This window comes from Aquarana catesbeiana, linkage group LG06 (genome assembly GCF_042186555.1).
Source record: "Aquarana catesbeiana isolate 2022-GZ linkage group LG06, ASM4218655v1, whole genome shotgun sequence".
Taxonomy (NCBI): domain Eukaryota; kingdom Metazoa; phylum Chordata; class Amphibia; order Anura; family Ranidae; genus Aquarana; species Aquarana catesbeiana.
This window is the reverse complement of record NC_133329.1, coordinates 145,743,362-145,770,985: the sequence shown is the minus strand read 5'-3', so window position 1 is coordinate 145,770,985 and position 27,624 is coordinate 145,743,362. Positions and strand designations below refer to the sequence as shown.

Genomic DNA, 27,624 nt, shown 5'->3' with positions numbered 1-27,624 from the left:
CATATCAGCCGAAAATGGCCCTTTCGGCAGAAAGCCGAAAGAGAATTTTTACCGATACCGAACGGGGTGGGGCCTGGGCAGGGCTCCGCCCCTGCCCCTGGTGCCGCCTATCAGGGGGGCCGCTGCCTGTTTGATTACAGCCCCGGGAACATCACAGCTTTCATTTCAATAGCTGTGTGTTCTGACGGCGCGCAGCGGGGAACACACAGCTATTGAAATGAAAGCTTTGATATTCCCTGCACTGTAATCAAACAGGAGGCAGCGGCTCTCTCCCTTCACTGGGGACACTGGCTGCAATGGGGACACAGGCTGGCTGCATCCGACGGGCACTGGTAAGGCTGCACTGATCTCTTGCATGATGTCCCCAGTCTCTGACCATCTCCTGTACCATGTCCCCAGTCTCTGACCATCTCCTGTACCATGTCCCCAGTCTCTGACCATCTCCTGTACCATGTCCCCAGTCTCTGACCATCTCCTGTACCATGTCCCCAGTCTCTGACCATCTCCTGTACCATGTCCCCAGTCTCTGACCATCTCCTGTACCATGTCCCCAGTCTCTGACCATCTCCTGTACCATGTCCCCAGTCTGACCATCTCCTGTACCATGTCCCCAGTCTCTGACCATCTCCTGTACCATGTCCCCAGTCTCTGACCATCTCCTGTACCATGTCCCCAGTCTCTGACCATCTCCTGTACCATGTCCCCAGTCTCTGACCATCTCCTGTACCATGTCCCCAGTCTCTGACCATCTCCTGTACCATGTCCCCAGTCTCTGACCATCTCCTGTACCATGTCCCCAGTCTCTGACCATCTCCTGTACCATGTCCCCAGTCTCTGACCATCTCCTGTACCATGTCCCCAGTCTCTGACCATCTCCTGTACCATGTCCCCAGTCTCTGACCATCTCCTGTACCATGTCCCCAGTCTCTGACCATCTCCTGTACCATGTCCCCAGTCTCTGACCATCTCCTGTACCATGTCCCCAGTCTCTGACCATCTCCTGTACCATGTCCCCAGTCTCTGACCATCTCCTGTACCATGTCCCCAGTCTCTGACCATCTCCTGTACCATGTCCCCAGTCTCTGACCATCTCCTGTACCATGTCCGCAGTCTCTGATCATCTCCTGTACCATGTCTGCAGTCTCTGATCATCTCCTGTACCATGTCTGCAGTCTCTGATCATCTCCTGTACCATGTCTGCAGTCTCTGATCATCTCCTGTACCATCTCCTCAGTCACTGATCATCTCCTCTACCATCTCTGCAGTCGCTGACCATCTCCTGTATAAAAATATTTTTAAAAACAGTCACTTTCAGTATCGGTGTTGTTTCGGGATCATTTTCGGTTTTTGGGATCAAGGAAGATTTATTTTCGGTATCGGTTTCGGCACCAAAAAACCCATTCGGTGCATCCCTAGTTTAAATAGCTATATTCATATGCAATACTAGGAAAAAGACATCCCTACTTTATTTGGGTCTATTCTTGCTTTATATAAAAATTATAATAATAATAATAATAATAATAATAATAATAATAATGAAAACATGGAACTAGAAGCACATAAAAAAAAAGCCATCTCAAACACTGCTTTTAGGTAAACATAATATTAGAATGTGGGTTGTTCTCTCACATGGTTTTTTATATTTTGGTCGGTTGTGTGTGGGGAGGGTTGTGTATCTTTTGTGGAAGCAGTATGGGCCGAAATGGCAAGTTTCACAGGTATTTTTAATGTTGCAATGTAATGCACTTCTTTTTTGTGTTTTATTGTGTCTTATTCTTTGGGACAGCTGAGCGTATTGTGGTTGGCGGTTCTTAATGTTTTATTTTGTGTATTGTACTTGTTTACTGAAAATAATAAAAATAAAAACAAACATAATATTAACCACTTGCCGCCCGTCAAAGTGGTTGCGATATCCTGACCAGACGTCATATGACATTGTCAGGATATCAAGCCGCTGCACGCCCCCAGGGGCGCGCATCACGGCGATTGTTGTTGCGGCTTGTCAGTCTGACACGACGCAGCTCCGATCTAGATAAAGAGTCTTAGACAGAGACTCTTTACCACGTGATCAGCCATGTCCAATTACAGCTGATCACGATGTAAACAGGAAGAGCCGTTGATCAGCTTTTCCTCATTGTTTATCGGTGCAGCCCGCCCAGGACCACCAGGATGCCGCCAGGATCACCAGGGATGGCCACCTCACTGGACCACCAGGTATGCCACCCTAGACCACCAGGCAAATGCCAATCAGTGCCCAGGCAGCTGCCAATCAGTACCAATGAAAAATGCCTGCCAGTGCCACCAGTGATGCCTATGAGTGAAATCAGTGCCAGCCATCAGTGTCCATCAAAGCCCATCAGTGCCACCCATAAGTACCCACCAGTGCAGCCTTTCAGTGCCCACCAGTGCCACCTATGAGTGCCATCTCACTGGTGCCACCTCATCGGTGCTGCCTTATTAGTGCCCATCAGTGAAGGAGAAAACTTACTTATTTACAAAATTTTATAACAAAAACAAAGAAAAACTTTTTTTTTTTTCAAAATTTTCGGTCTTTTTTTTATTTATTTAGCAAAAAATAAAAACCACAGGAGGTGATCAAATACCACCAAAAGAAAGCTCTATTTGTGGGAACAAAATGATAAAAAATTTAGTTTGGGTACAGTGTAGCATGACAGCGCAACTGTCACTTAAAAAGTGACAGCACTGAACGCTGAAAATTGGCCTGGGCAGGAAGGTGCCCTGTACTGAAGTGGTTAATTCACACCCACTGAACACACACTATCCTATAAAAATCACCTCTTGCTTTTTAAATGTAAAAGTTTTTCATCAGTTTAATGCAAGCAGGGAACTGGGCCCAAGCATACCCTTGACTCTGACTCTACAACCGTTGCATGATGTAATGTCTTGTAACTGTTGTAATGTCTTGACTGAAGTACAGTCAATGAGCACAACATGAAGTAGACACATGATCTGCTTGTATAATTGGTTCTAAAAGTTTTCTGACACAAAATGTTGCTTTTGGTGTGGTTTATCAACATAAACGATGTGCTTTCTCTCCCAGGAATGTCCTTATAATTGCCATGTGGGAGTAACCATGAAGCTATACTATACAGATAGTGGTTATCTGCACCCTGCATGGTGTGTCAGCGGAGAAGCAGAAGTTAGCAGAGTTAAGTTTTATATTCTACATGTTATCAAACCAATAGAAGAATCGTATAGTTCCAGGTTGACTGGCACTGCAGATAAGCAACTCAGAAATCAACATTTATTTATATTAAATCTAATATGTTTCCACACTTTAGCTATTTTTTTTTTCATGCTTCCAGGAAAAACATGATCTCTTTTCTATGTTTTCTAAAGATGCTTCTTATTGATAAAGATAACACAAAACAACTTTGAGACACAATTAAAGCGGGGTTCCACCTATCTATCGTTTTTTTTTTTTTTTTAGTTCATTCACAAACTTTTCTTCTCAGCATTACATACTCACATATTGTGTGTAATATGTCCGCCTGTGTCAGATTTCGTCGGAAAGAATAACTTATATTATTCACTGCAGGCGGTTTCCATCTTCATTGTGGGCATTTGAAGCCCACAAGCATTTATTTCCTGGATGTGGTGAATGCTGTGCTCCCAGCATTCACCGCTCGTTCCCGCACATGCTCAGTGGCATCCTGGGAAGCCTGAGACTAGCTCCCAGGAGTCTGGGAGAGGCTAGAAACACGCCTACTCCCACGGGAGGAGAACCAGGAAGTGCAAAGAAGAATAGAAAAATAAAAGGTAATTACGGCGATTTAAATTTTTTTAAATGGCATGTCAGCATCTAGGCAAGAAAGAGAATACATACAGATATTGTTCAAAATTTGGGTGGAACCCCGCTTTAAATCACACGAAACCACTAACAAAAAAATACATACTAGACGTGCACTACCGGAAAAAATGCTTAGTTTCGTTTTACGGATCATACGTTACGATCAGCATTCGTTACTTCGGATCATTTGTAACTTCGGATGCATTTGTATTCATTCCATTCTTTTAGATGAGGCATTCTTTAATTCATATTCGTTATGTTCACTAACAGTTACTTTAGCCAAATTTGAAAGGAAATTCCAATAAAAATGTAAATCTAATCTATCCCAAATTAGCTGCTATGGCACAGAGACCTGAGTAGCAGACATACTGACTTCAGCTATTTTACCTATAATTTAATAGTTTATAATAAATAATAATAAAAACCATAATAATAGTTAATAATTGAATTATAATAGAAAATACAAAAAATTAAATTACCCGAATGTAATCGATTCAGTTAAACTCGTAGGTTGAATTGTTTTGCGTTCTTTCTGATTTTGGATTTTCGTTCTTTCGGACAATTCATTTTCGTTTGCATTCGTCAACAGCATGTATTCGGATGCTTCCAAATGAACGAATATGCCGAATTTCATCCGAAAACTAATTTGTTAACTAAACAAATTGCACGTGTCTAATAAATACAGGGGTTAAGGTTAGGGGTAATTTATTTATTATTACCAGTTACCATTACTTAGTACTGTATTACATTTATGATTATTTTTATGTGTATTTATTTTACATTTATTTATTATTAGTAGTAATAGCAGTAGTTATTAACACCCTAACAAACAAAAAAATCACCCTATGTCAGGAAGCTAGTTCAGCGAATACTAATTCTCACACAGCTAATGCAAATTCCCATACAGCTAATGCTCATGCACAAGCACACAGATGAGCGGCTAATATCCAGTGTGCACTGACACATAGGCGTCTCCTGACCACCCTGCTGTCTTGCTGTGTATGACCCCGGCTCACCTTGACTATGTCCCTAACTGTGGCAGTAGTCACCTGCTATCACGCTACTGGCACCCCTGCTTCTTTGAGCCTAGTACTTCTGTCAACACATTCAGGGATGCTCAGACCAGAGCCGCAAGGGAAGTCCTCTTGGCAACTCGACTTCCAACCAAGGTACGAGACACCCTAACCCCTAATCCTAGCCCCAACTCTAACCATAACTCTAACCCCTTACCCTAACAAAAACAAATTAAAATTAAAAAATAAATAAAAGCTTAGCGAAAAGCTAAAAAACTGAAATACCTAGCAACAAATGATGGAACAAATGATACTTTTCTCTATTGGCTAATAAAAAAAAAATGCTCAAAGCTCAAAAACATGTGCAAGTCACACATAAAAACACGCATAAAAATGCCCAAAGGCGCTACGCTCAGGTGTGAATGCAGCCCTAGAGCTACAAGTTTTAAAGTGAAAATCGCTCAGGTGTGAACTTAGCGAGGAGGGAGAAGACCATTTTCTTGGGAGAAGCATTGATTTTTTGGTAGATATCCATTTTCAAAGCTTAACTGAACAAGCTGAGGTTGAAAGCTGGTTGGTTACTATGCACAACTGCTCCTGATTCTGGGGGCTCCAGTTTTGTGAATTCACCCCAGAGTGACCTATTAAAGTACATTTGAACTGCTGGCAAGGTGGTTCAGATGCAGCTTATTCTTGGCAAACTACGCATTTTACATTCAAATGCAGCTGCATGTGTTTGAACAGAAAAAGGTGGCATTTGACTAGCACACCCCTTTGGCATGAAGACTTTCAAACCTTGTAGTTACCCCTATGATACTGCTACAGTATTTCCTGAAGAGAATAAAGCTGGCCATACAAAGTTCAAATCTCCGCTGGTTCAGCAGGGAATGCCAGAGATTAAAACCATGTATGGGCAAGCTGAATGTACCAACTCGATCAACTTGGGTATATATAGCCGCTAACAATGATCACTGTGTGTTCTCCTGGCTCTTCCTCGCCGGGAGAGAACACAATGGCTCCAAGGGAGGGATTACCCCATCGAAACTGACTGTGTTGATGGGGGAATTGAAAGATTGGTGGAAGGAAAGAAAATTGCTCCATTTATGGCCGGCTTAAGACTTCATTCAGGCTGGGTTCACACTATTAAGAATTGGATGTGGGTTTCCTCGCATCCAATAATCATGTCAGGAGATTGTGACCGGCTTGCAATGGAGCCGGTTCACGCATCTTTGGAGCGGCTCTGGAGCGAATTGCACAGGAGTAGGGCTGCAACTAACGATTATTTTCATAATCGATTAGTTGGCCGATTGTTTCGATTAATCAGTTAATAAGCTTAAAAAAAAAAAAAAAAAAGTGTGATGTATAATTTAGTTAATATGTAAAGTTTTAAAAAAAAGGCAATTTATTCTTAAATATCTCTATGTAGTGGTAAATATAAATAACTATATGGTTAGGGAGCAAAATATCTAATCCACTCTGAGAATAACAGACAGAAGAGATATACTATTAGAGGAGATGTACTCTATATACTATTAGAGGAGAGATATACTGTATATGCTATTGGAGGATATATACTATTAAATGGTGAATCTGGTAAATATCATCAGAGTCAAAGATCCAATTTTTTTTATTTAAAAAACAAACAATGTCCACCTTCAAAAAAAAAAATGGCATTTTAAGAACGTTAGTTCAATTTTCTAATTGTTAGTGGGGTCAAATCAACATTCATTTTCAACCATGGTGACAATTTGGAAATAATAGAAAACTTCTTGGTCAAAGGAATTTTCAGACGGTGTATATGGTTTTCCTTCATTTTAAAAACAGAATGTTAAAAACAAGTGAAAATTTCAAACATTCTTTCATTCAGCGAATGTACAAAGATTTTTTGTCTGAATATTCTCATCTGAAAATTGATTGGTGTGGCCAGCATAAGGCTCAGTACACACCTATGCAGTTTGCTTTTGATCTATTTCTGCAGTGCTTTTTGCTGTGCATTTTGATTTTTGCACACATGATTTTGCGGCGATTTGCGTTTTTGCATTTTTTTTGGCCAACTTGTTGTTGGGCAGATTAAAAAACACAAATTTCTGCAAAAACACATTACATGCTTTTCTGCAGCTTCTCCATTGAAGTATATTGAACCAAAAAAGCACCATTTTGCGTTAAAAAAAAGTCCCTGACCCTTTCCAAATACGCAGCGGCTAAAAAAAAGCATAGATGTGAACGCGTTCCATAGGAAACCATGTAAATGAACTGAAGGGCAACCAGGTCTAAAGACGTTTAGTAGCATAATGGGGTTAAAAAAAAAAAAACTAAAATTAGCTCTTTATAGTACAAAAAAAAGCAGATAATCACTACTGCAAGGGGTTCATTTTTTTACTGTAGAACTGTGAAAGTAATAGTTACAGTAGTGATTATTTGCTCTTTTTGTACTATAAAGGGCTCATTTTAGTTTTTCTTAACCCCATTATGTTACTGACCGATTAATCGATTATGAAAATAGTAATCGATTAATTTCATAATCGATTAGTTGTTTCAGCCCTACACAGGAGTCCTGTGCGTCTTTGACTCCGTTTCAGGTCCCAATTCAGACAAATATTCGGACCGAAATCAGACCTGAAACAGTGAAGAGTGACGCACCAGAACCCTGCTGTGAGCCGCTCCCTGCGGCAGTGTGAACCCAGCCTTACACTTGTGGTGCCATCTGAAAGTGCACCGTTTTTAGAGGGCAGTTGACAGGCATGTTGCCTTCTGGACACCTGTTTTACCTACTGAAAAACCTCTATGCTGTGCTGCAGTTGCGTACATTAGATGTTAGCTTCAGTTCAGTGCAGATGCGGCACGGTCTCGTTCATTTTTGTGTGTTGTGTTTCGCCCCCATCCCTCTATGTTCGCACGCGCACACATACCCAATTCGTGCATGCATATATGTAAACGTGTTCGCACCACGCGTAAGGTGTCACTGTGAATGTAAAAGCAATAAATTCAGCGCTAGACCTCCTCTGTAACTCGAAATAAGTAACCTGTAAAGTTGTTAAAAATCTCCATAGGCGACGCTTTAAAGTACGGTAGTCGCCATTCCACAAGTGTGCGCAATTTAAAGCACGACATGTTAGGAATCTATTTACTAGGCGTAACATCTTTCATATTATACAAAAAAAAAAAAAACAGGGTATGTATTGTGTTTTGTTTTGTTTTTTTTTTAATTCAATAAAATAGTCTTTTTTCCAAAAAATTGCATTTGAAAAACCGCTGCGCACATACTGTATGATATAAAAAATTGCAAAGATCACTAATTGATTCCCTATGGTCTCTGCTAAAAAAAAATATATATACAGTTTGGGGGTTATAAGTAATTTTCATGCAAAAATACTGATTTAAACTTGAAAACAAGAAGTGCCAGAAAAGGTCGGTCTTCAAGTGGTTAAAAGGTTGGTCTGGCAATAATGGCCTTTCATAGGTCCATTGTATGTCATGCGTAGCGCAAAAAAAAAAAAATAAAAGCATGCCCACAACGCCTGGGATTATAGTGCGGATGGGGCTTCAGGCTAGGCTCACACTTGAGCCCCCATAAGTGTACCATATGTTCATCTATACATGCGTTTTCAGACTTTTGCATTTCTGTTTTAGCCAATGGAAAGTAATGCCTAAAAAGAAATCACACGTTTTTCCAGGCACTCCCGTAGAAGTCTATAGGAACGATTCAGCACTGCGTCGCTTTAACTGACAATTGCGCGGTCGTGCGACGTTGCACCCAAACAAAATCGACGTCCTTTTTTTCCCACAAATAGAGCTTTCTTTTGGTGGTATTTGATCACCTCTGTGGTTTTTATTTTTTGCGCTATAAACAAATAAAAGCAACAATTTCTAAAAAAACTCAGTATTTTTTACTTTTTGCTATAATAAATATTACCCAAAAATATATAAAAAACATTTTTTTCCTCAGTTTAGGCTGATACGTATTCTTCTACATATTTTTGGTAAAAAAAAAAAAAAAAAAAAAAAAAAAAAAAAAAAATCGCAATAAGTGTATATTGATTGGTTTGCGCAAAAGTTATAGCGTCTACAAAATAGGGGATAGTTTTATGGCATTTTTATTATTATTTTTTTACTAGTAATGGCGGCGATCTGCGATTTTTATCGGGACTGCGACATTATGGCAAACACATCGGCCAATTTTGACACATTTTTGGGACCATTGGCATCTATGCAGCGATCAGTGTTAGAAAAATGTATTGATTACTGCAAAAATGTCACTGGCAGGGAAGGGGTTAACACTAGGAAGCGATCAAGGGGTTAACTGTGTTCCCTAGTGTGTGTTCTAACTGAAGGGGGGAGGGGACTGTGCAGGGGAGATGACAGATCGCTGTTCATACTTTGTATGAACAGACGATCTGTCTCTTCTCCCCTCAGAGAAACGGAAACTGCGTTTACACACACAGATCCAGGTTCTTGGTGTGCCCCGAGCGATCGCGGGAGCCCGGCGGTGATCACGACTGCCGGGCACTTGCATCGGCTCCGTGGACGAGCAGGGGGCGTGCGCGCAGTGGCCACGGGGCAAAGCGACCTTACAAAATGACATTTTGCCCAGCCGTGCCATTCTGCCGCAGCGGCGGCTGGTTGGCAAGTGGTTAAAAAAAGTGTTTCCCAGTGCTAGACCTTTCATCCAATCTCTAAATTGCTGCATGTGTACATTTTAAAAGCCAATATAAAGAAATAGTAGTGGTAAAAAAAAAGTCCTTGTGGATTTATTAAACCTTTTTTTGGTTAATGCTCCTTTAAGGGGGCGTGTCCTATGCCTACATCCATTTGTTAGTAGGTGTCCCTCATTCCCATCTGAAAATGTTGGGAGGTGTGGCTTTACTATCAATAAATTTGTTTCCCGATTGTTATGAAGAAATGTGAAGAGGAAATCCCCAGACTAGTGGGAGTTGTGAGTGGCAGTGAGTGGTCTGTCCTCGTCCTGGCACAGCTGTCACCCTCTACATGGCTTCTTCTTACATCAGCCCAACACTCACCGTCCAGATCCAGATCCCCCTCCTCCGGGTATTGGAACACCGGGATCCCCACCACCTGAGCAGAGGAGCGTGGTACCGTGCTCTCCCCCATTCCTGGATTCCCGGCTCCTACCACACACCGACCATTCCCATACACTACAAAGCGCACACTCCGCTCCTCTCCAGCAAATTCCACACTTCACCATAGACACCGCAAGGAGCAGGCTAGATCGCCCAAGACTTCCGCCTCTGGTTGGCACTGCAAGCGGAAGTCTGAGGACACATGAGGAGATTCTGAACCTAAGCTGTGTAACATCTCCTCACATCTTCAGAACATCAGAGAATCCAATACGGAGACATGACTGTGCACGAGAAGAAGGTATATGAAGCGGCAGCACTGATTTTCTGGAAGGGCTTTCCAATGTGCCAACCACAACATGGTGGCAGGAGGTTCCATTGGCCGAAAGGAGTCACATGGTAGACGTTTCCATGGAGATAAAGACACTTCCGTGACGCTCCAGAAAGATATCATCTGGTCAATATTTGGGTAAGATCGTGTACATTTTATTATTATCACCGTCATTTGGCGTTGGTAAATAAGCAATACAAGGGGAAAGAGTACAATGGGGGGTAAAATATAGAAGGAATGCGAAATACACAGGAAAACTTATGGAACAATATGGGTTTGGAAGCACCGAGACAACCGACACTGCCATTGATTTGTTTTCCTTTAAAAATATTTATATAAAATGACAATGCAGCAGAATCTTCTTATAGCAGAACTTTAGGCAGAAAATTCTGTCCTGCTAGATCATTTCAGCATACCTCCCAACGTTTTTGAGATGGGAATGAGGGACACTTATCAAAAGTATGTAGACATAGGACACACCCCCTGCCACGCCCCCTTAAAGGAGAATTCTTTTTAACCACTACTATTCCTTTATACTGGCTTTTGACATTTACAAATGCAGCAATTTAGAAATGTCAGCACTGGGAAAATCTTTTTTCAAGGATAAAAAGTGAATTTTATCTGTAACTATATAGATCAGACCAAAATGAGGGACAAATGAGGAGGAAAGAGGTACACTGCTCCAAATCAGGGACAGTCCCTTGAAATCAGGGACAGTTGGTAGCTATTCTTCATGATGAACCCTTTAGCAGGTATAGCTATGTAAAACATTAAAAAAAAGTGTCTATTCTATTTATAATCCAGTAATATTCTGACTCACATTGCTCTGCACATGCTCAGTTGTTCTCCATTTTTTAGGCACTGCAGAGATTTTTGCTGACAGCCTTAAAGTGGAATTAAACCCTCCTATTCTTTACAGCCAAGGAAGCTGCTTCTGTTTGATCTGCAACTGCCATGGTGCTGCCAATGTGATCAGTTATGACACCAGCCATTTTGGTTGGTTGAGGGTACAAGCAAATGTGACCATTAGCAATCTGGGCATTCCGGGAATATAACTTTTTTTGAAACAGTTAAATCAATGGGTTTAGTTCCACCTTATGATTTACTGCTGTTCAGGGGCTCTAGACTTCAGCAAAATGGCAGCCTCCAGCAAGAAGAAGCAGGAGAAATGCAAATTTATGTTCCTTGCTAAAGAACATTATTTTTTTATCAAGTTGTTATGGGGAAAGTTCCGCTTTAAGCTAGGAACCAAAAACTAAATAGTTTCACGTTTTTTCGTAAATGCACATATTATAACTGGATACTAATATAGGTGGGGTTGATCCAGGAAATATCGGATTGCCTCTTGAGGGATCAGGAAGGATTTTTTTTTCCTCCGCTGGAGCAAATTGGCTCGTGTTTTGTTGGGTCTTTTTTGCCTTCCTCTGGATCAACTATAGGATAGTGAATACGGAGGTTTTGGATTTTTGTGGTGTTGTTTTCTTTTTTCCCTCTGGTGGTTAAACTGGATGGACTTGTGTCTTTTTTCAACCAGATTAAAGCAGAACTTTACTTATAATAACTTATTAAAAAATAATGTTCTTTAGCAAGCAACATATATTCCAACCTAATAATTATGCTCCCAAAATTAGTGTGTGCTGTAAACTGCCTCCAGCATTGCTCCTGATTCTTGTTGCCCAAGGCTGCCATTTTGCTGAAATCTAGAGCCCCTGAACAGCCATAAATCATAAATCAGAACTAAACCCATCAATTTAACAGTTTAAAAAAAAAAGTTACATTCCTGGAATGCCAGGATTGATAACTGTCACATTTGCTTGTGTCCTTAACCAAACTGTCAACCATCAAATGGCTGGTGTCATAACTGATCACATGTGCAGCACCATGACAGTTGCAGATCAAACAGAAGCAGCTTCCTTGGATGTATAGGATAGGAGGGTTTAATTCCACTTTAAGGCTGTTAGCAAATTAGCCTCTGCAAACTCGAGAGTGCCTAAAAATGGAGAGCAACTGAGCATGTTCATAGCAGGGTGAGACAGTATTACTGGATTTTAAATAGTATACAAACTTATTTTCAATGTTTTACATAACTATACCTGCAAAAGGGGTCAGCCTGAAGTGATCCAGGACCTAATTTAATGACTAAAGTTCTGCTTTAAATATATGTAAGTTGAGGTTTGCTCACGCACCTCATGGGTGGAGCAGTTTATGCATTTGAATGGTTTGCTGCACCAGCGAGAAATTTGGGGAAAGAAGTCCCCAACCCTTTTTTAAAAAGGCGCCACACGTGCTAATGCGTGGGGGTGCCATTAGGAATGAATTTCTCCCCACGCATCTGATAAAGCGCAGCACATTTTTGTGTGATTATGCATGCATTACCAACCTGCACATATGTGAACGTAGCCTAATGAAGAAATCCAACTATGGATATTTTATACATAATTGCATTATTCCAGCTTGGATCAGTGTATGTATATGTATATACCATACCTGGCCATTGCCCTTGGAAGCTGAAAATCACTGTAGACACGCTACTCCAGTGATCTGTGTTGAGTGGCTGGCCTGTTGCATTGTGAACACAGGAGCTTTGCTGCTCAGCATGGGCGCAATTCAGAAAATATAAACACATGCTATGGAGTTGCCCAAAACTAACTAAGATTTGGAACCAAACAGAACAGATAATAAGAAATGTCACCCAGACGGGCCTCTCGCTCTCACCAGGAATGGCCATTCTTTCACTAGAATTAGAATCCATACCGCCACACTCCAAAATGTTAGTATCCCACATTATCCTAGCTACCAGACTTATTATCCTCAGACACTGGGAAGATACAGAAATACCAAAGATCTCAGAGGTAATAACAAGTGTTAACACACATGGAACATATGAGATGTTACACCACTCCGTGAGAGGGAGGTTCGAATGGGTCTCCAAAACATGGGCCCCATGGCAAAAATGGTATACCAGCAGATATATGGTTTAATGGTTTCACAAAATGATAATGGTAAAATATACTGAGGTACCAATACATATGCTGACTGTACACTTAGTCTTATTTTATTATTTTATATTTTATCTGTTCTTTTCCTTTCCTTTTTATTTCTACTTTTCTAATAAGTTAACATAGAAAAAAGTTATCTAAAACGCTATATTGAATCCAAACAGTTCTTGTTTGTTAAGAATTTACAGAATTCAACAACACTTTGTGTTTTCGATGCTTGGAGGGGCGGGGGGCGACTGGCGAGTACGGGGGGACCAATATGAAGGATCTTGAGTGCCGCGCCGGCCGTCGGACCCGTACCACGGGCGCCACGAACAGATGCTAATCAATTACTCAGATTGGTTATACAGATAACACCAATGTATAAGTTGTATCTGCCATGTAATGACTACAATAGAAATGTGTATACTGTCAACCTTCTGTATAACAATTATTGATTATATAATAAAAAAGATTGAAAAAAAAAAAAAAAAAAAAAAAGAAAATATAAACACAATAGGGCGCCTCCATCTAGGTGTAGTGATTTAATAACCACTTCAGTCCCGAAAGAATTTACCCCCTTCCTGACCAGAGCACTTTTTGCGATTTGGCACTGCGTTGCTTTAACTGACAATTGCGCGGTCGTGCGACGTTGTTCCCAAACTAAATTGACGTCCTTTTTTCCCCACAAATAGAGCTTTTTTTTGGTGGTATTTGATCACCTCTGTGGTTTTTATTTTTTGCACTATAAACAAAAAAGGAGCGACAATTTTGAAAAAAATAACATTTTTAACTTTTTGCTATAATAAATATCCCCCAAAAATATAAAACTAATTTTTGCTCAGTTTAGGCCAATATGTATTCTTCTACATATTTTTGGTAAAAAAAAAATAAAATCGCAATAAGCGCATATTGATTGGTTTGCGCAAAAGTTATAGTGTCTACAAAATAGGGGATAGTTTTATGGCATTTTTATTATTATTTTTTCTTTTTTATTAGTAATGGCTGCAACCTGCGATTTTTATCGTGACTGCGACATTATGGCAGAAACATCAGACACTTTTGACACCATTTTGGGACCATTGTCATTTATACAGCGATCAGTGCTATAAAAATGCACTGATTACTGTGTAAATTACACTGGCAGTGAAGGGGTTAAACACTAGGGGCCGATCAAGGGTTTAAGTGTGTCCTAGGGAGTGATTCTAACTGTGGGGGATGGGCTACCACTGACATGACAGCGATCACTGCTCCTGATGACAGGGAGCAGTAGATCCCTGTCATGTCACTAGGCAGAACAGGGAAATGCCTTGTTTACAAAGGCATCTCCCCGTTCTTCCGCTCAGTGACACGATCACGGGCAACCAGCGGACCTTGAGTTCACGGGACCCGCGGTCAATGAGCACGCGTGCGCACAATGCCGCTTCTTAAAGGGAACATACCTGTACACCCATTTGCCGAGCCGTGCCAACATATATCGTCATGTGCTGGTCAGCATTGTGATTTTAAAAAAAAAAGTATAAATGACTCACTAGTTAAAAGTGGGTTAAGGCTTGTCATAAACTCATATAGACCTTCATAGGATCATTGTGAGGCCGCTGAGCTCTGAAAGCATGTGCCTAGTTAAAGAAGAGTTCTTGATGGAAGTACAGGTGTCAGGCTTTAGGCTAAAACGTAAGCAACAGCTGCTTACAGAAGTAGCAAAATGGTGGCGGCTCCAAACAGAACATCTCTCAGCTGGGTGATGATGACAGGTGGGCGGGCTCAAATCCTCTCAGTCTGCCCTCCCCCTTCACAGCATCCCAGTATTACCTGCAGTCCTAACCCTTGTAAAAATTATGAGAGTCGCCAACAGTGGGAGCACATGCATTCTGATGGATAGATAGGGGGCAGGTGGGCCTGGAGGTAGCCCAGTCCTCCTTAAGGGCACAAGGGCACACTGGACACCCAGCATATAGCACAATGGCAGGAAACCTGAGCCAAGAGAAGTACAAAGGCTGCCATTCCAGACTTATTTATAAAAATGTTCTTTGCTTGAATGACATGCCAATCTAATGGTTTCAATACTTTCATAACATCTTCCGGACCACCTACATTGTACTGCAGACGGGGTAGCTCCTGCAGGCACAATGGTGTATCTGTACGTCGCTGGCCTCTTTCGGGTACAGGGTGCAGAAGCACACCCCCCCCCCCCCCCCCCCCGCCATCTCCCGCTGTAATTAGACACAGCGGGATTCTGATAGCAGGTCCCGGCAAATAATGGGTGGGACCTGCTGATCAGCTGTGTCCAATCATACCCAGAGCCCTGTGTTGCCAAACTGTGTACAGTAAGGCTGGGTTCACACTGGTCCGACAAACGCTCCGACATTGGGAGCTCATGTCGCATGACGTGTGAAATTTAATGTTTCCCTATGGGAGCCGTCCTAACTGGTCCGACACAAGTCGTTCCGACTTTAGAAATGCTCCCTGTACTACTTTGGTCCGACTTTGATCCTACTTCAGCCTATTGACTATCATTGAAGTCGGATCAAAGTCGGATTGCCGTCTCGCATGATCCGACTTCGGCACGCGACTTGTGCTCAGATCATCTTGAGGGGGAACTCCGCGCCAAATTTTAGATAAAAATCCGGCATGGGTTCCCCCTCCAAGAGCATACCAGGCCCTTGGGTCTGGTATGGACCTTGAGGGGAACCCCCTACGCCGAAAAAGCGGCGTGGGGGGGTCCCCCCAATCCATACCAGACCCTTATCCGAGCACGCAGCCCGGCCGGACAGGAATGGGGGTGGGGACGAGCGAGCGCCCCCCCCCCCCTCCTGAACCGTACCAGGCCGCATGCCCTCAACATGGGGGGGTTGTTGCCTTGGGGGAGGGGGGCGCGCTGCGGCCCCCCCACCCCAAAGCACCTTGTCCCCATGTTGATGAGGACAAGGGCCTCTTCCCGACAACCCTGGCCGTTGGTTGTCGGGGTCTGCGGGCGGGGGGCTTATCGGAATCCGGGAGCCCCCTTTAATAAGGGAGCCCCCAGATCCCGGCCCCCCACCCTATGTGAATGAGTATGGGGTACAGCGTACCCCTACCCATTCACCTAGGAAAAAAGTGTCAATTTAAAAAAAAACACTACACAGATTTTTAAAGCATTTTATTAGACAGCTCCGGGGGTCTTCTTCCGACTTCGGGGGTCTCTCCGGTTCTTCTCCACGTTCTCCGGATCTTCTGCCGGGCTCCTCCGCTCTCTTCTGCTCTTTTGCCGCTCTTTTGCTAAAGCGGAGGAGCCTGGTCTTCAATCTTCTGCCTTCTGCCTTCTGCCCTCTTCTCCTGATGTTGACACGACGCTCTCTGGGGCTAGAATGCTCTCTGTGCGCTCTGCTCTGACTTATATAGGCGGTGACCCCGCCCCCTTATGCCGTCACAGTCCCTGGGCATGCTGGGACTGTGACGTTTTAGGGGGCGTGGTCATCACCCGATGACCACGCCCCCTTATGCCGTCATAGTCCCAGCATGCCCAGGGACTGTGACGGCATAAGGGGGCGGGGTCACCGCCTATATAAGTCAGAGCAGAGCGCACAGAGAGCATTCTAGCCCCAGAGAGCGTCGTGTCAACATCAGGAGAAGAGGGCAGAAGGCAGAAGGCAGAAGATTGAAGACCAGGCTCCTCCGCTTTAGCAAAAGAGCGGCAAAAGAGCAGAAGAGAGCGGAGGAGCCCGGCAGAAGATCCGGAGAACGTGGAGAAGAACTGGAGAGACCCCCGAAGTCGGAAGAAGACCCCCGGAGCTGTCTAATAAAATGCTTTAAAAATCTGTGTAGTGTTTTTTTTTAAATTGACACTTTTTTCCTAGGTGAATGGGTAGGGGTACGCTGTACCCCATACTCATTCACATAGGGTGGGGGGCCGGGATCTGGGGGCTCCCTTATTAAAGGGGGCTCCTGGATTCCGATAAGCCCCCCGCCCGCAGACCCCGACAACCAACGGCCAGGGTTGTCGGGAAGAGGCCCTTGTCCTCATCAACATGGGGACAAGGTGCTTTGGGGTGGGGGGGGCCGCAGCGCGCCCCCTCCCCCAAGGCACCACCCCCCATGTTGAGGGCATGCGGCCTGGTACGGTTCAGGAGGGGGGGGGGCGCTCGCTCGTCCCCACCCCCATTCCTGTCCGGCTGGGCTGCGTGCTCAGATAAGGGTCTGGTATGGATTGGGGGCGACCCCCCACGCCGTTTTTTCGGCGTAGGGGGTTCCCCTCAAGGTCCATACCAGACCCAAGGGCCTGGTATGCCTCTGGAGGGGGAACCCATGCCGGTTTTTTATTTAAAATTTGGCGCGGAGTTCCCCCCTAAAGATTCATACCAAACACAGTGCCGGCATTGGCGGGGATCCAAGTCGGATCCCCGTTCATTGAAAGTCGGACACATGCCGGCTTCATGTCGCAGGGCAAAGTCGGATCCAAAGTAGGACGGCTGTCGTGTCGCACCAGTGTGAACCCAGCCTAAAGCAGGGAGAAGGAACAAAGATTTTTAGTTAAAAGCAGTACATAATACACACATTACACTTGTTAGGCACATACGTAATCCCTTGTTTACCCCAAGATGTTAACCTCTTCCCAGCTAATGTCATTAGTACAGTGACAGTTTATAGCGTTATCATTGATCACTGTATTAGTGTCACTGGTGATATCAGTGTCAGTTAGTTCCCACCTAGTGTCAGTAAGTGTCAGATTGTAGTGGGACTATCACAGCACTATACACGCCATTACTAGTAAAAAAAAAGAAAGAGAATTCAAGTATAAAAAAAAAAGTAAAGTTAAAAAAATAAATAAATTAAAAAAAAAAAAATTCTTTTTGTTGTTTGGTGGTGGTTATATACACATTCTGTATTTGACTAACAGCAAACTGCACCACTAAGGTTAATGCACAGAAACTAAACATTTTTTTTTTTTATGCTAAGGCTCCATGCACACTGAGCTCATAAACGGCCGTTTTTGGGAGTTTTTTTTTTTTAACAGCCCATAAACTCCCCTCTGTTATCCTATGTGTCCATGCACATTTTTGGATGCTTATCAGCAGTGGAGTTTATGGGCTGTCTTTGGAACGCCATAAAATCGTGCTCAGGAGTAATTTTTCTGACCACAAAAAACGCCAAACACTCATAAACGCTGATACACGTCGATAAATGCTCAAAAACGTGGCTCACCAGCGTTTAACATTTTTGATCCATTGAAAAAAAAACCCACTAAAAAACGTTAATAAACGCTTTTGCAAAAACGTTAAAAAAACATTGAAAGACTCACTGCAAAGCTACTGGCATTTTTATAACATTATTTTAACGTCCAGTGTGCATGGAGCCTAAATATAAAAGATGTTGCTATGAGTAAATAGATGCCCAAAAAATTGTCAAGCCAAAAAAATTACCCAAAATTGTCCATAGGCATTACTTATTTTTTTACAGTTAAGTTTATTGCTATCACAGGGGGCCTAAAGCCCCCATGTGAAAGCATTTGGCTGTCACAGGTTCTCTTTATTGAGGCATCGGAGTCTAATTTTTTTTTTTTTTCCAATAAAGATTTTTATTGAGCAAAGTTAGAAAACATATGAAGTAATGCAGCCGTTTACAACATAGAGTCACCTCAGGTAAACTGGTTACATAAAAATGTATCATTAAATTAACATATTCAACAACTGTTGCATTTATGATTGAGCATCAGGAATCTTTGTTAACTATGATGAAGCCCTTCACTTCACAGAAGCATTGTAAGAATCAGAGGACTTCATTAGGACGTAAAGAAAAGAAAACTGAAAAAATAGGCAGTATGAGATCTAAATAATAAAAGAAAACTAGAAAAGCTACAATTTCGGGGGAAATTGTGTGAAGTGTTCTTGCCTCCACCAGTAGTCTACAACTGGAGTGGGCGGAGTAACTGGGAGGAGTGGCTTGAGTAACTGTTGTGTGGTTGGAGTAACTGTGGAAAGGTTGGAGTGGGCAGAGTAACTGTGTGGAGTGTTTGGAGTGAGTAAAGATAGTAAACATTACACTAACCAATTGATTGATCAAATTTAAAAAGTGCACATGACAAGCTTCATAGAGTGAGAAATGCATTTCAACTTTTATTTGTATAGCACATTTAATTGCAACGTTGTTGCCCAAAGTGCTTCACAGTTACATTAAAACATACATTTATAAAAACATTAGCAGCATTATCAAGCCTAGCAGATGAAGGTATGACCACATACATTTGGGGGGTCTCAGCATCTTGACGTAGAATGGAGGTGAAGGTGTGCTATCTGTTTGATGATAATCAGTGTTTACATTCACTGTTTCCTGGCAACGCTCATGCCCTGTTTATGCTTCACAACCACTGCTCAAAACACAATACACAGGATCATGATAGCTGTAATAACTGTGCAGTACTTCAGTCGTATTTTTAAAAACTATTAATCCTACAGTGAAGAGCTTTATATTGTGAGAATCACAAGACCCAGACCTAGATTTTGATGCATAGTATGTCTCTGAAATATTAAAAATGAAGGCACAGTCGCAGTTTAGATATTGCCCTTCAAATTTGAAGGGGCTAGAGTGGAGTTTCAATGAATGTCAATATACGGCGTGAGTTGCAAACAAATGGTCATATTGTGAAAACTATCAGGACTATGGCTTAGCCGTGGACATGTTTAGTGGCAGCAGGGATAGCTGAACGTTTTGATATAAGATTTGTGTAGGTGGGCTTGAAAATGAGGCAGTGGTGGCAGTTTAGAAATCATGTCCTGATTTTTCAGCTTTTGGTCACCTCCCACTCTAGTTTTGAACATTTCGCCATTCATTCCTATGGGACCAATTTCGCCGCAAAGACGACGATATTTCGTGAACCATTTGGCGAAACGTTCCACAAAGTAATAGCACACCAATTGGGAACAATCTGCACGTGTCGGTATATTACTGTCTATGTAGTGTAAAAGCTGTGGGAGAAGATAGGGTGGTAAATTTGGCTATAATAAGAATAGAATATATGTGAGATAACAGTAAGTGGTCTTGCTATGCAAGAACACTTAAAAATAAATAAGTACACAAGTAAGGGTCAAAAGTACCCCTTGGGGGTATCACAGGTACATAACGAACAGATATACAGTGGTCAAATTTCCGATCGATACATTCATTCATCAAACGCTACAGAATATTTGAACTGGAACCAGGCAGACCATGTTTTATGGAACTTGACAGAAGTTTCATTTGCTATAGCGAGTGTTTCTTCCATTTCCAAAATGTGGTTTACTGTGTGGGCCCATTTTCTTAGGGAAGGGGTTATCGACATTTTCCAGTATTTGGGGATCAAAGATTTTGCGGCAATCAGAAGGTGTTTGGTCAGGGATCGTTTGTACCTACCCAAAGGGAAATTAGAAATATGTAAAAGACAACATGCGGGTGCAAGTTTAATCTTAGTATCTGTGATGCAGAGGATCCAGTCACAGATTTTGCTCCAGTAAGAGGCTATTTTAGGGCAATCCCACCAAATATGAAGCACATCTCCAGCACAGATCCAAAGCCAACAGGTACCATTGCTAATTGAGCATTTATGTGCTAAAATGCATGCGTTTTCCCATTGAGAATCTGTAAAGTGTGTTCGAAGAACTGACTCCCATTGGCTTCTGAACCTGGCCGAATCCTTAGTGTCAGCCTGTTGGAGATGTGAGTACATTAGGAAGGTGGCTTTTTGAATCTGTTCGCCAGCCCGGCAAACAGATTCAAAGTGTGTAAGATCCCTAGTTAGGTTGCCTTTCTTATCAAGTGAGAGACGGTAATGGTGTAGTTGTCTATAGTTCCAATGTGCAAAGACCAAAAGGTGAGAGGTCACTCAGCATCTTTTCATATGTTAAAATCCTGTCTGCGTCAGCACACTGCGAGTCTAGTAGGGGGCCAGCAGCTTTTGTGGTAAAAGCTTTCGAACCCATGCCTGGGGGAAAATCTGGGTTGTTGAAGAGCGGTGTAAGCGGCCCTGGAAATGTGGCTGTCAGGGCAAGATTGTGGAAGATTTTTAGGGTTGTCCCAAAAAAGTGGATGCTGTTTGAGATCTAGAGAGTATTTAGACCAAGGACAGTCTTTTCTAGTTTATATAATAAAAATAAAAAACAGTGGTGATCAAATACCATCCAAAGAAAGCTCTATTTGTGTGAAAAAAAGGATATAAATGTTGTTTGCGTACAACATTGCATGACGACGCAATTACCAGTTAAAGCAGAGCAGTCCTAAATAGGATAAAATGTCCTGGTCATGAAGGGGGTAAAACCTACTGGAGCTGAAGTGGTTAAAGAGGAGGGCCCATGAAAAAAAAAAAAAAAAAAAAAAATTAAAAGTCAGCAGCTACAGATACTGCAGCTGCTGACTTTTAATTGGACACTTACCTGTCCCAGGGTCCAGCGATGCGTGGGATCGAAGCCCCGCTCATCTCCCCCTCCGTTCGGCGGCGCCAGCATTGCAATTGTGGGCGCCAGGCTGTGGCTTCACAGCCTGGCACCCACATGCGCAAGCGGCGCCGCGCGCCGTGATTGGCCGCTCAGTCACCTGGGACCTGTAATGGGTCCCAGATGATTGACAAGAGGGAGGGAGCAGAGCCAAGTCCTTCCTGTGCCGAGGGGGAAGTGATGTCACCAGCCCAGGCACTGAAAGAGGCCGACTACGAGGGACCCCCTAGCAACAGGCATTTAGAGGTAAGTAAAAAAATTCCAAATTTTTTTTTTTATTTAGGCACAGTCATGGATTTTTATTTTTTAGGGTGGAACACCACTTTAATCATTATCAGAGCACACATTAGGAATTCTGACTTCACAAGAGAAGCATCAAACCTTTTCAGAAATGGTCAGCAATGGCAGCCAATATATTTCCTTCAGGATAGTTTTTTCCTAATGCTAAGACATATGCCTCATGAAATCTTTTTTTAGATAAGAGGCTCATTTATAAAGCAGCAGATTTAAGTTTTCCACTGTGCAGTTTGCTATTACCAATAAATCAGGACATTTCCAGTAGCCTGAGAAATTAGAGACAGGTTATAATTTATTTTACTGTCAATACTAATAGTGATTTGTAAAACATTTGTGTGCTCTGCATTTTTTAGTGATTGATGGCGATTAAGAATTTAGAATATGGGGAAAATTAAGAAAAAGAATGAGAAAAAGGCAGACAAGTTGTCAGTGGATACCTCTGAAGATTCAAACTCCAAGATCTCATCTGTATCTGCTTCCCCAACTGAAGAACTTCCTCCTCCTTCCCCTAAAGTTGTTTCTGAGGAGCAGCCTGCAAAGACTGAGGAATCCCCCACCACTGTGCCTACCATTGTCCCTTCTCCAACGCTGTATGAGGAATCTGTTCTAACTCAGGTTATTATAGAAAAGTAAGTTCATCCTTATTGTTTTATTCTAAAATACTTTGTGAAAGCACTTACCTGCATCTGTGTTATTTTCTTATACCTCAATTGTAAGCCAATTTTTTTTCTAGTACCGCGTACACACGACCGGTTTTTCCGTCGGAATAAACTCTGAAGGTTTTTCCGACGGAGTTCTGCTGAAACTGTCTGGCCTACACACAATCACACCAAAGTCCGACCGTCTAGAACACGGTGACGTACGACGGGACTAGAAAAAGGAAGTTCAATAGCGAGTAGCCAATAGTGGCCGTCTCGTACTTGCTTCCGAGCATGCGTCGTTTTTGGTCCGTCAGAACAGCATACAGACTAGCGGTTTTCCCGATAGGAACTGATTCCGTCAGAAAGATTTAAAACGTGTTCTATTTCTAGGTCCATCAGAATTTTCCCCAAAAAAGTCAGATGAGGCACACACACGATCGGAATGTCCGATGAAAAGCTTCCGTCTGACTTTTTCTGACGGACATTCCACTCGTGTGTACGCAGCATTAGTTATCAATTTTATGTTGTTGTGCAGAGTTTTCACAACTGTTATCTAGAGATTTCTAGAGAGCTGTGACATAAGAGCAGGAGCAATAAAGAACCTACAACAGACTCTGTACACAGTTACTGTTAGATGAGAAATGATATGGGTCACATGTCACTTTCAGACAAAGTAACCTTAGGTCGGCCATACATGGCGCATGCTTATTTTCTGCAACCACAGAGAAAGAAAGAAATTTGCACGATTTCCTCATTAAGACAGACAGTGTTGACAGGGGAATCAGCAATTGTCTTCTCCTGGCGAGGGCGGGCGGGGAAAGCTGTCCCCGCTGGGAGAAGACTGATTATCGCTAGTGGCTACAGCAGCCGCTAGCGATAATCACAAGAGAATCTGGCAGGCTGGTTGTACCCAAGTTGATTGATCAACTTGGTACATTCAGCCTGTCCATTAACAGGTCGAATCTCGGCTGGTTCCAGCTCATCTGCATAATTTACCTCAGGCAGCCCCAAAAGAAGTCTAGGGGCTGCAACTTTACTCAACTTAAAATGTGTTTTTGATTTTGTCTGCATCCCTAATGAAGACAATTCTGACAATAAGTGAGGGAGACCTTCCGCAATAGGGACACAGATGGCAATAAAACCCTACCAGAGGAGCTAACTTTTGGCTGTAGTAAGGCAAGTCTTATGCCCCATACACACGGTCGGACTTTCCGACAACAAAACCGTGGATTTTTATTCAAAGGATGTTGGCTCCAACTTGTCTTGCATACACACGGTCACACAAATGTTGGCCAACAATTACGATTGTAGTGACGTACAAGACGTACGTGATGTCTCCATTACGAACGAATGCTAGTTATATCTCTGGCTCGTACTTGATTCCGAGCATGAGTGGACTTTTGTACACACGATTGGAAAGTCCGACAACAAAAAGGAAAATTTATTATCAAATACTTACCGTAATTTTCCTTTCCTGATGGACTCCATGGCAGCCTACGTGTGGGTTAACCCCGCCTCCTCTCCAATGCTATAGGACCCCATTCCCATAAAAGAGTACTCACCACTAGCTACTGCGTTCCGTAACTAGCCTACTCTATGACCAATGGGTGGGAACTCCGTCTGCCATGGAGTCCATCAGGAAAGGAAAATTACGGTAAGTATTTGATAATAAATTTTCCTTTTTCCTGACAGACTCCATGGCAGCCTACGTGTGGGAAATAACTAGCCGACCACACGGGTGGGTATGTTGAGTCAAACCAAAAATTTTAATTTGCCCTATCAACCGATAGGATTCTCAAAGCAAAGTTTACAGAGGACAATGAAGCAGGCTCAATACAATAGTGAGACATGAAAGTATTGATAGAGGCCCACGAGGCCGCCTTGCATATGGTGTCCGGGGCCACGTGTCGAGCTGCCGCCCATGAAGCCGCCATTCCCCTGGTGGAGTGAGCTGTCACCGCCTGTGGAGGAGCCAAGCCCTTCGCCCTGTATGCTTGTTGAATAGTCTGAACAATCCAAGTAGCGAGTGTCCTAATCGAAGCTTTTTTCCCTTTATTGCTTCCTGAGTGTAAAATAAATAAATGGTCAGAACGTCTGAAGGGAGAAGTTATTCTCAGGTATTCTTTAATTGCTTCCCCTACATCCAGAGGATGAATTTCAGAAGATCCTGGAGACTTAAACGTGGGAAGGACTATTTCTTGATTATCATGGAACACTGAGGACACTTTTGGATTTAAACCCAGCATAGGGACGAGTACTACCCGGTCTGGGAAGAACGTCAGGAAGGGTTCTTCACAACCCAGAGAGCCAATCTCAGAGACCCTTTTTGCCGATGTGACGGCTACTAAAAAGACCACCTTTGCCGAGAAGTCCTTAATAGAGAGCGGGGAAGGCCCGCTAGTACTGAGTCCCGAGATTGAATCCAGAACTAGTGGCAGATCCCATTTGGGGAACCTGGATTTTCTTTGGGGCTTAAGCCTTGAAGCGCCACGAAAGAATTGCCGGATTAACGGATTATTTGCCCAAGAGGACCCTGAGAAGGCAGACAGTGCAGATACCTGGACTCTAAGCGAGCTGATGGATAATGGTAGGTCTAAACCTGTTTGAAGGAAGCTGAGGACGTCTTGCACCTCCAGGTGTCTACAAGACCTGCCGTTAGAAGAGCAGAAATCCACAAACTTGGACCAGATCCTACTGTAGACTTTATTCGTGCTAGATCTTCTTGAGCTCATAAGAGTTGAGATCACTGAGGGAGCGCAACCAAGCGAGATTAGCCTCTCCCTCTCAAGAACCAGACCATCAGTCTCAGTACTGCCGGACATGGGTGCAGAACTGACCCCTGAGAAAGAAGGTCCGGCCTGAGAGGGAGAGGCACCGGGTCCCTGAAGCTGAGCTGGACAAGGAGAGGGAACCATGGCCTGTTCGGCCAGTATGGAGCTATCATCAACACTTCGGCTGTTTCCGAACTGAGCCTCTGCAGGAACCTCAGGATGACTGGAAGCGGTGGAAAGGCATAGGCCTTGTTGAATCTCCAGAGATCCGTCAGTGCGTCCGACCCGAGAGCCTGGCTGCAATGACCTCTGGCATAATATTTCTTCAACTTGCAGTTGTGGCGTGAGGCGAATAGATCCACCTCGGGTTCGATCCCCAGTGATGAGACCCATCTGAATGTCTCCATATTCAGGGACCACTCGTTGTTGTCCAGCTTGGTGCGAGAAAGGAAGTCTGCTTGGGTATTTTGGACCCCTGGGACAAACACTGCCGAGATATTGCATAGGTTCTTCTGTGCCCAGGAAAGGATGGGCTCGACTTCCCGAAGGAGATTGAGGCTCCGGGTATCCCCCTGCCTCTTCACATAGGCGACTGCCGTTGTGTTGTCCATTCTTAGCAATACTGAGTTCCCTTTCAGTAGGTGAGAGAAGGACTGCAGTGCACACCAGGCCGCTCTGAGCTCTAGGACGTTCGAACCCGGGACTGGCAGGCATGGATCCCATTTGCCCTGTGCAAGGTTCGAACCGCAGAGGGCTCCCCAGCCCGTCCCGCTGGCATCGGTCGTAACCGTGATCCAGGCGATGGGAGCAATAGAATGACATGTCAGTAAGTTCTTGCGTTGGAGCCACCAGAAGAGGCTGTTTCTCATTGATGATGTCACCCGGATGACCTGATTCTTGTCCCCTGTTTCCCATTGCTGCAGGAACCCTGACTGGAAGGGACGTAATCTCCACAAGGCCCATTTGACCATGGGAGTCGTGGAGACCATCGTGCCGATGATTATTAGACACTGAGAGGCCTTCAGGTGTGAGGCATGTAGAGCCCGAGCAATTCTGTCCCGGACCACCGGAACTTTTTGTAGTGGAAGAGAAAAACCAAGTTAGACTTACCGGTAACTTGTTTTCCAGAAGTCTTTCAGGACAGCACCTGAGAGATAGCGACTCCACCCACCGGAAACAGGAAACACCTTCTTCCTCCAAACTTTAAAGGGAGGCGCCTCCCTACCATACCTCAGTTGTAGTAGAGAAGACCTCCGGCCCCGGCTGGAACACATAAACACATACGTTAGTCACAGCATAGTATATACAATACAATAGGGCGGGATGTTGCTGTCCTGAAAGACTTCTGGAAAACAAGTTACCGGTAAGTCTAACTTGGTTTTTCCCAAGGCGTCTTTCAGGACAGCACCTGAGAGGATAACAGAGACTTACCCCCTTAGGGCGGGACAACAGCTTGCAGGACCTTTCTGCCAAACGCCTGATCATTAGCAGATGTGAGGTCCAGCCTGTAATGTTTCACGAATGTGTGAAAACTTGACCAAGTTGCCGCCTTGCAGATTTGTTCAGGGGTGGCACCAGCTCTCTCTGCCCAAGTGGCCGCTAATGCTCTTGTTGAGTGTGCAGAAATTCCTGCAGGAGGAGACACGCCTGCATGCGAATAAGCCTCTGAAATGGCTAGCTTCAGCCACCTTGCTAAAGAGATTTTAGAAGCCTGGCAACCTTTCCTGTTGCCTGAAAATAACACAAACAGAGAATCTGAACGTCTAAAGAGCTTTGTCCTTTCCAGGTAACATAACAAAACTCTTCTAACATCCAACATGTGAAAACAAGTCTCCTTCTCCCCTACTGGGTTGGGGCAGAAGGTCGGAAGTACAATGTCCTGAACACGATTTTGTACTGAAGCTACCTTTGGTAAGAATTTCTGATCTGTTCTAAGTATAACCCTATCTGGGAAGATAGATAAATAGGGTTCCTTAACTGATAAAGCATTAAGCTCACTGATCCTGCGTGCAGAGACCATGGCAATCAGAAACACAGACTTAAAAGTAAGATATCTGAGTGGCGCTTCTTCCAAAGGTTCAAAGGGACTCCTTGTTAGAGCCTGGAGGACTATCGACAGATCCCATTTGGGAAACAACTTAAGTGGTGCTGGTCTGGATCTCGTAAGGGATCTGAAAAATCTGGTTACCAATGGATCTGAGGCCACAGATCTTTCTAGGAACACTGCTAGCGCAGCCACCTGTACCTTCAAGGTACTAACTGCTAG

The 27,624-nt window shown here is 43.5% G+C and overlaps 2 protein-coding genes across 2 annotated transcripts in view; one reads left to right on the top strand and one right to left on the bottom strand.

Moving 5' to 3' along the window:
- EIF2AK1 (eukaryotic translation initiation factor 2 alpha kinase 1) overlaps window positions 1-10,074 on the bottom strand; it is a 91,912-nt gene extending 81,838 nt beyond the window's left edge. The window contains exon 1 of the mRNA XM_073591013.1: window positions 9,843-10,074. Within this exon, the coding sequence (XP_073447114.1) occupies window positions 9,843-9,933 (91 nt within the window). The 5' untranslated portion in view covers window positions 9,934-10,074. The remainder of the gene's footprint in view (window positions 1-9,842) is intronic.
- Window positions 9,689-27,624, top strand: part of RSPH10B (radial spoke head 10 homolog B) — an 88,690-nt gene continuing 70,754 nt past the window's right edge. The window contains exons 1-2 of the mRNA XM_073591012.1: window positions 9,689-10,368; window positions 22,300-22,575. Of these exons, the coding sequence (XP_073447113.1) occupies window positions 22,328-22,575 (248 nt within the window). The 5' untranslated portion in view covers window positions 9,689-10,368; window positions 22,300-22,327. The remainder of the gene's footprint in view (window positions 10,369-22,299; window positions 22,576-27,624) is intronic.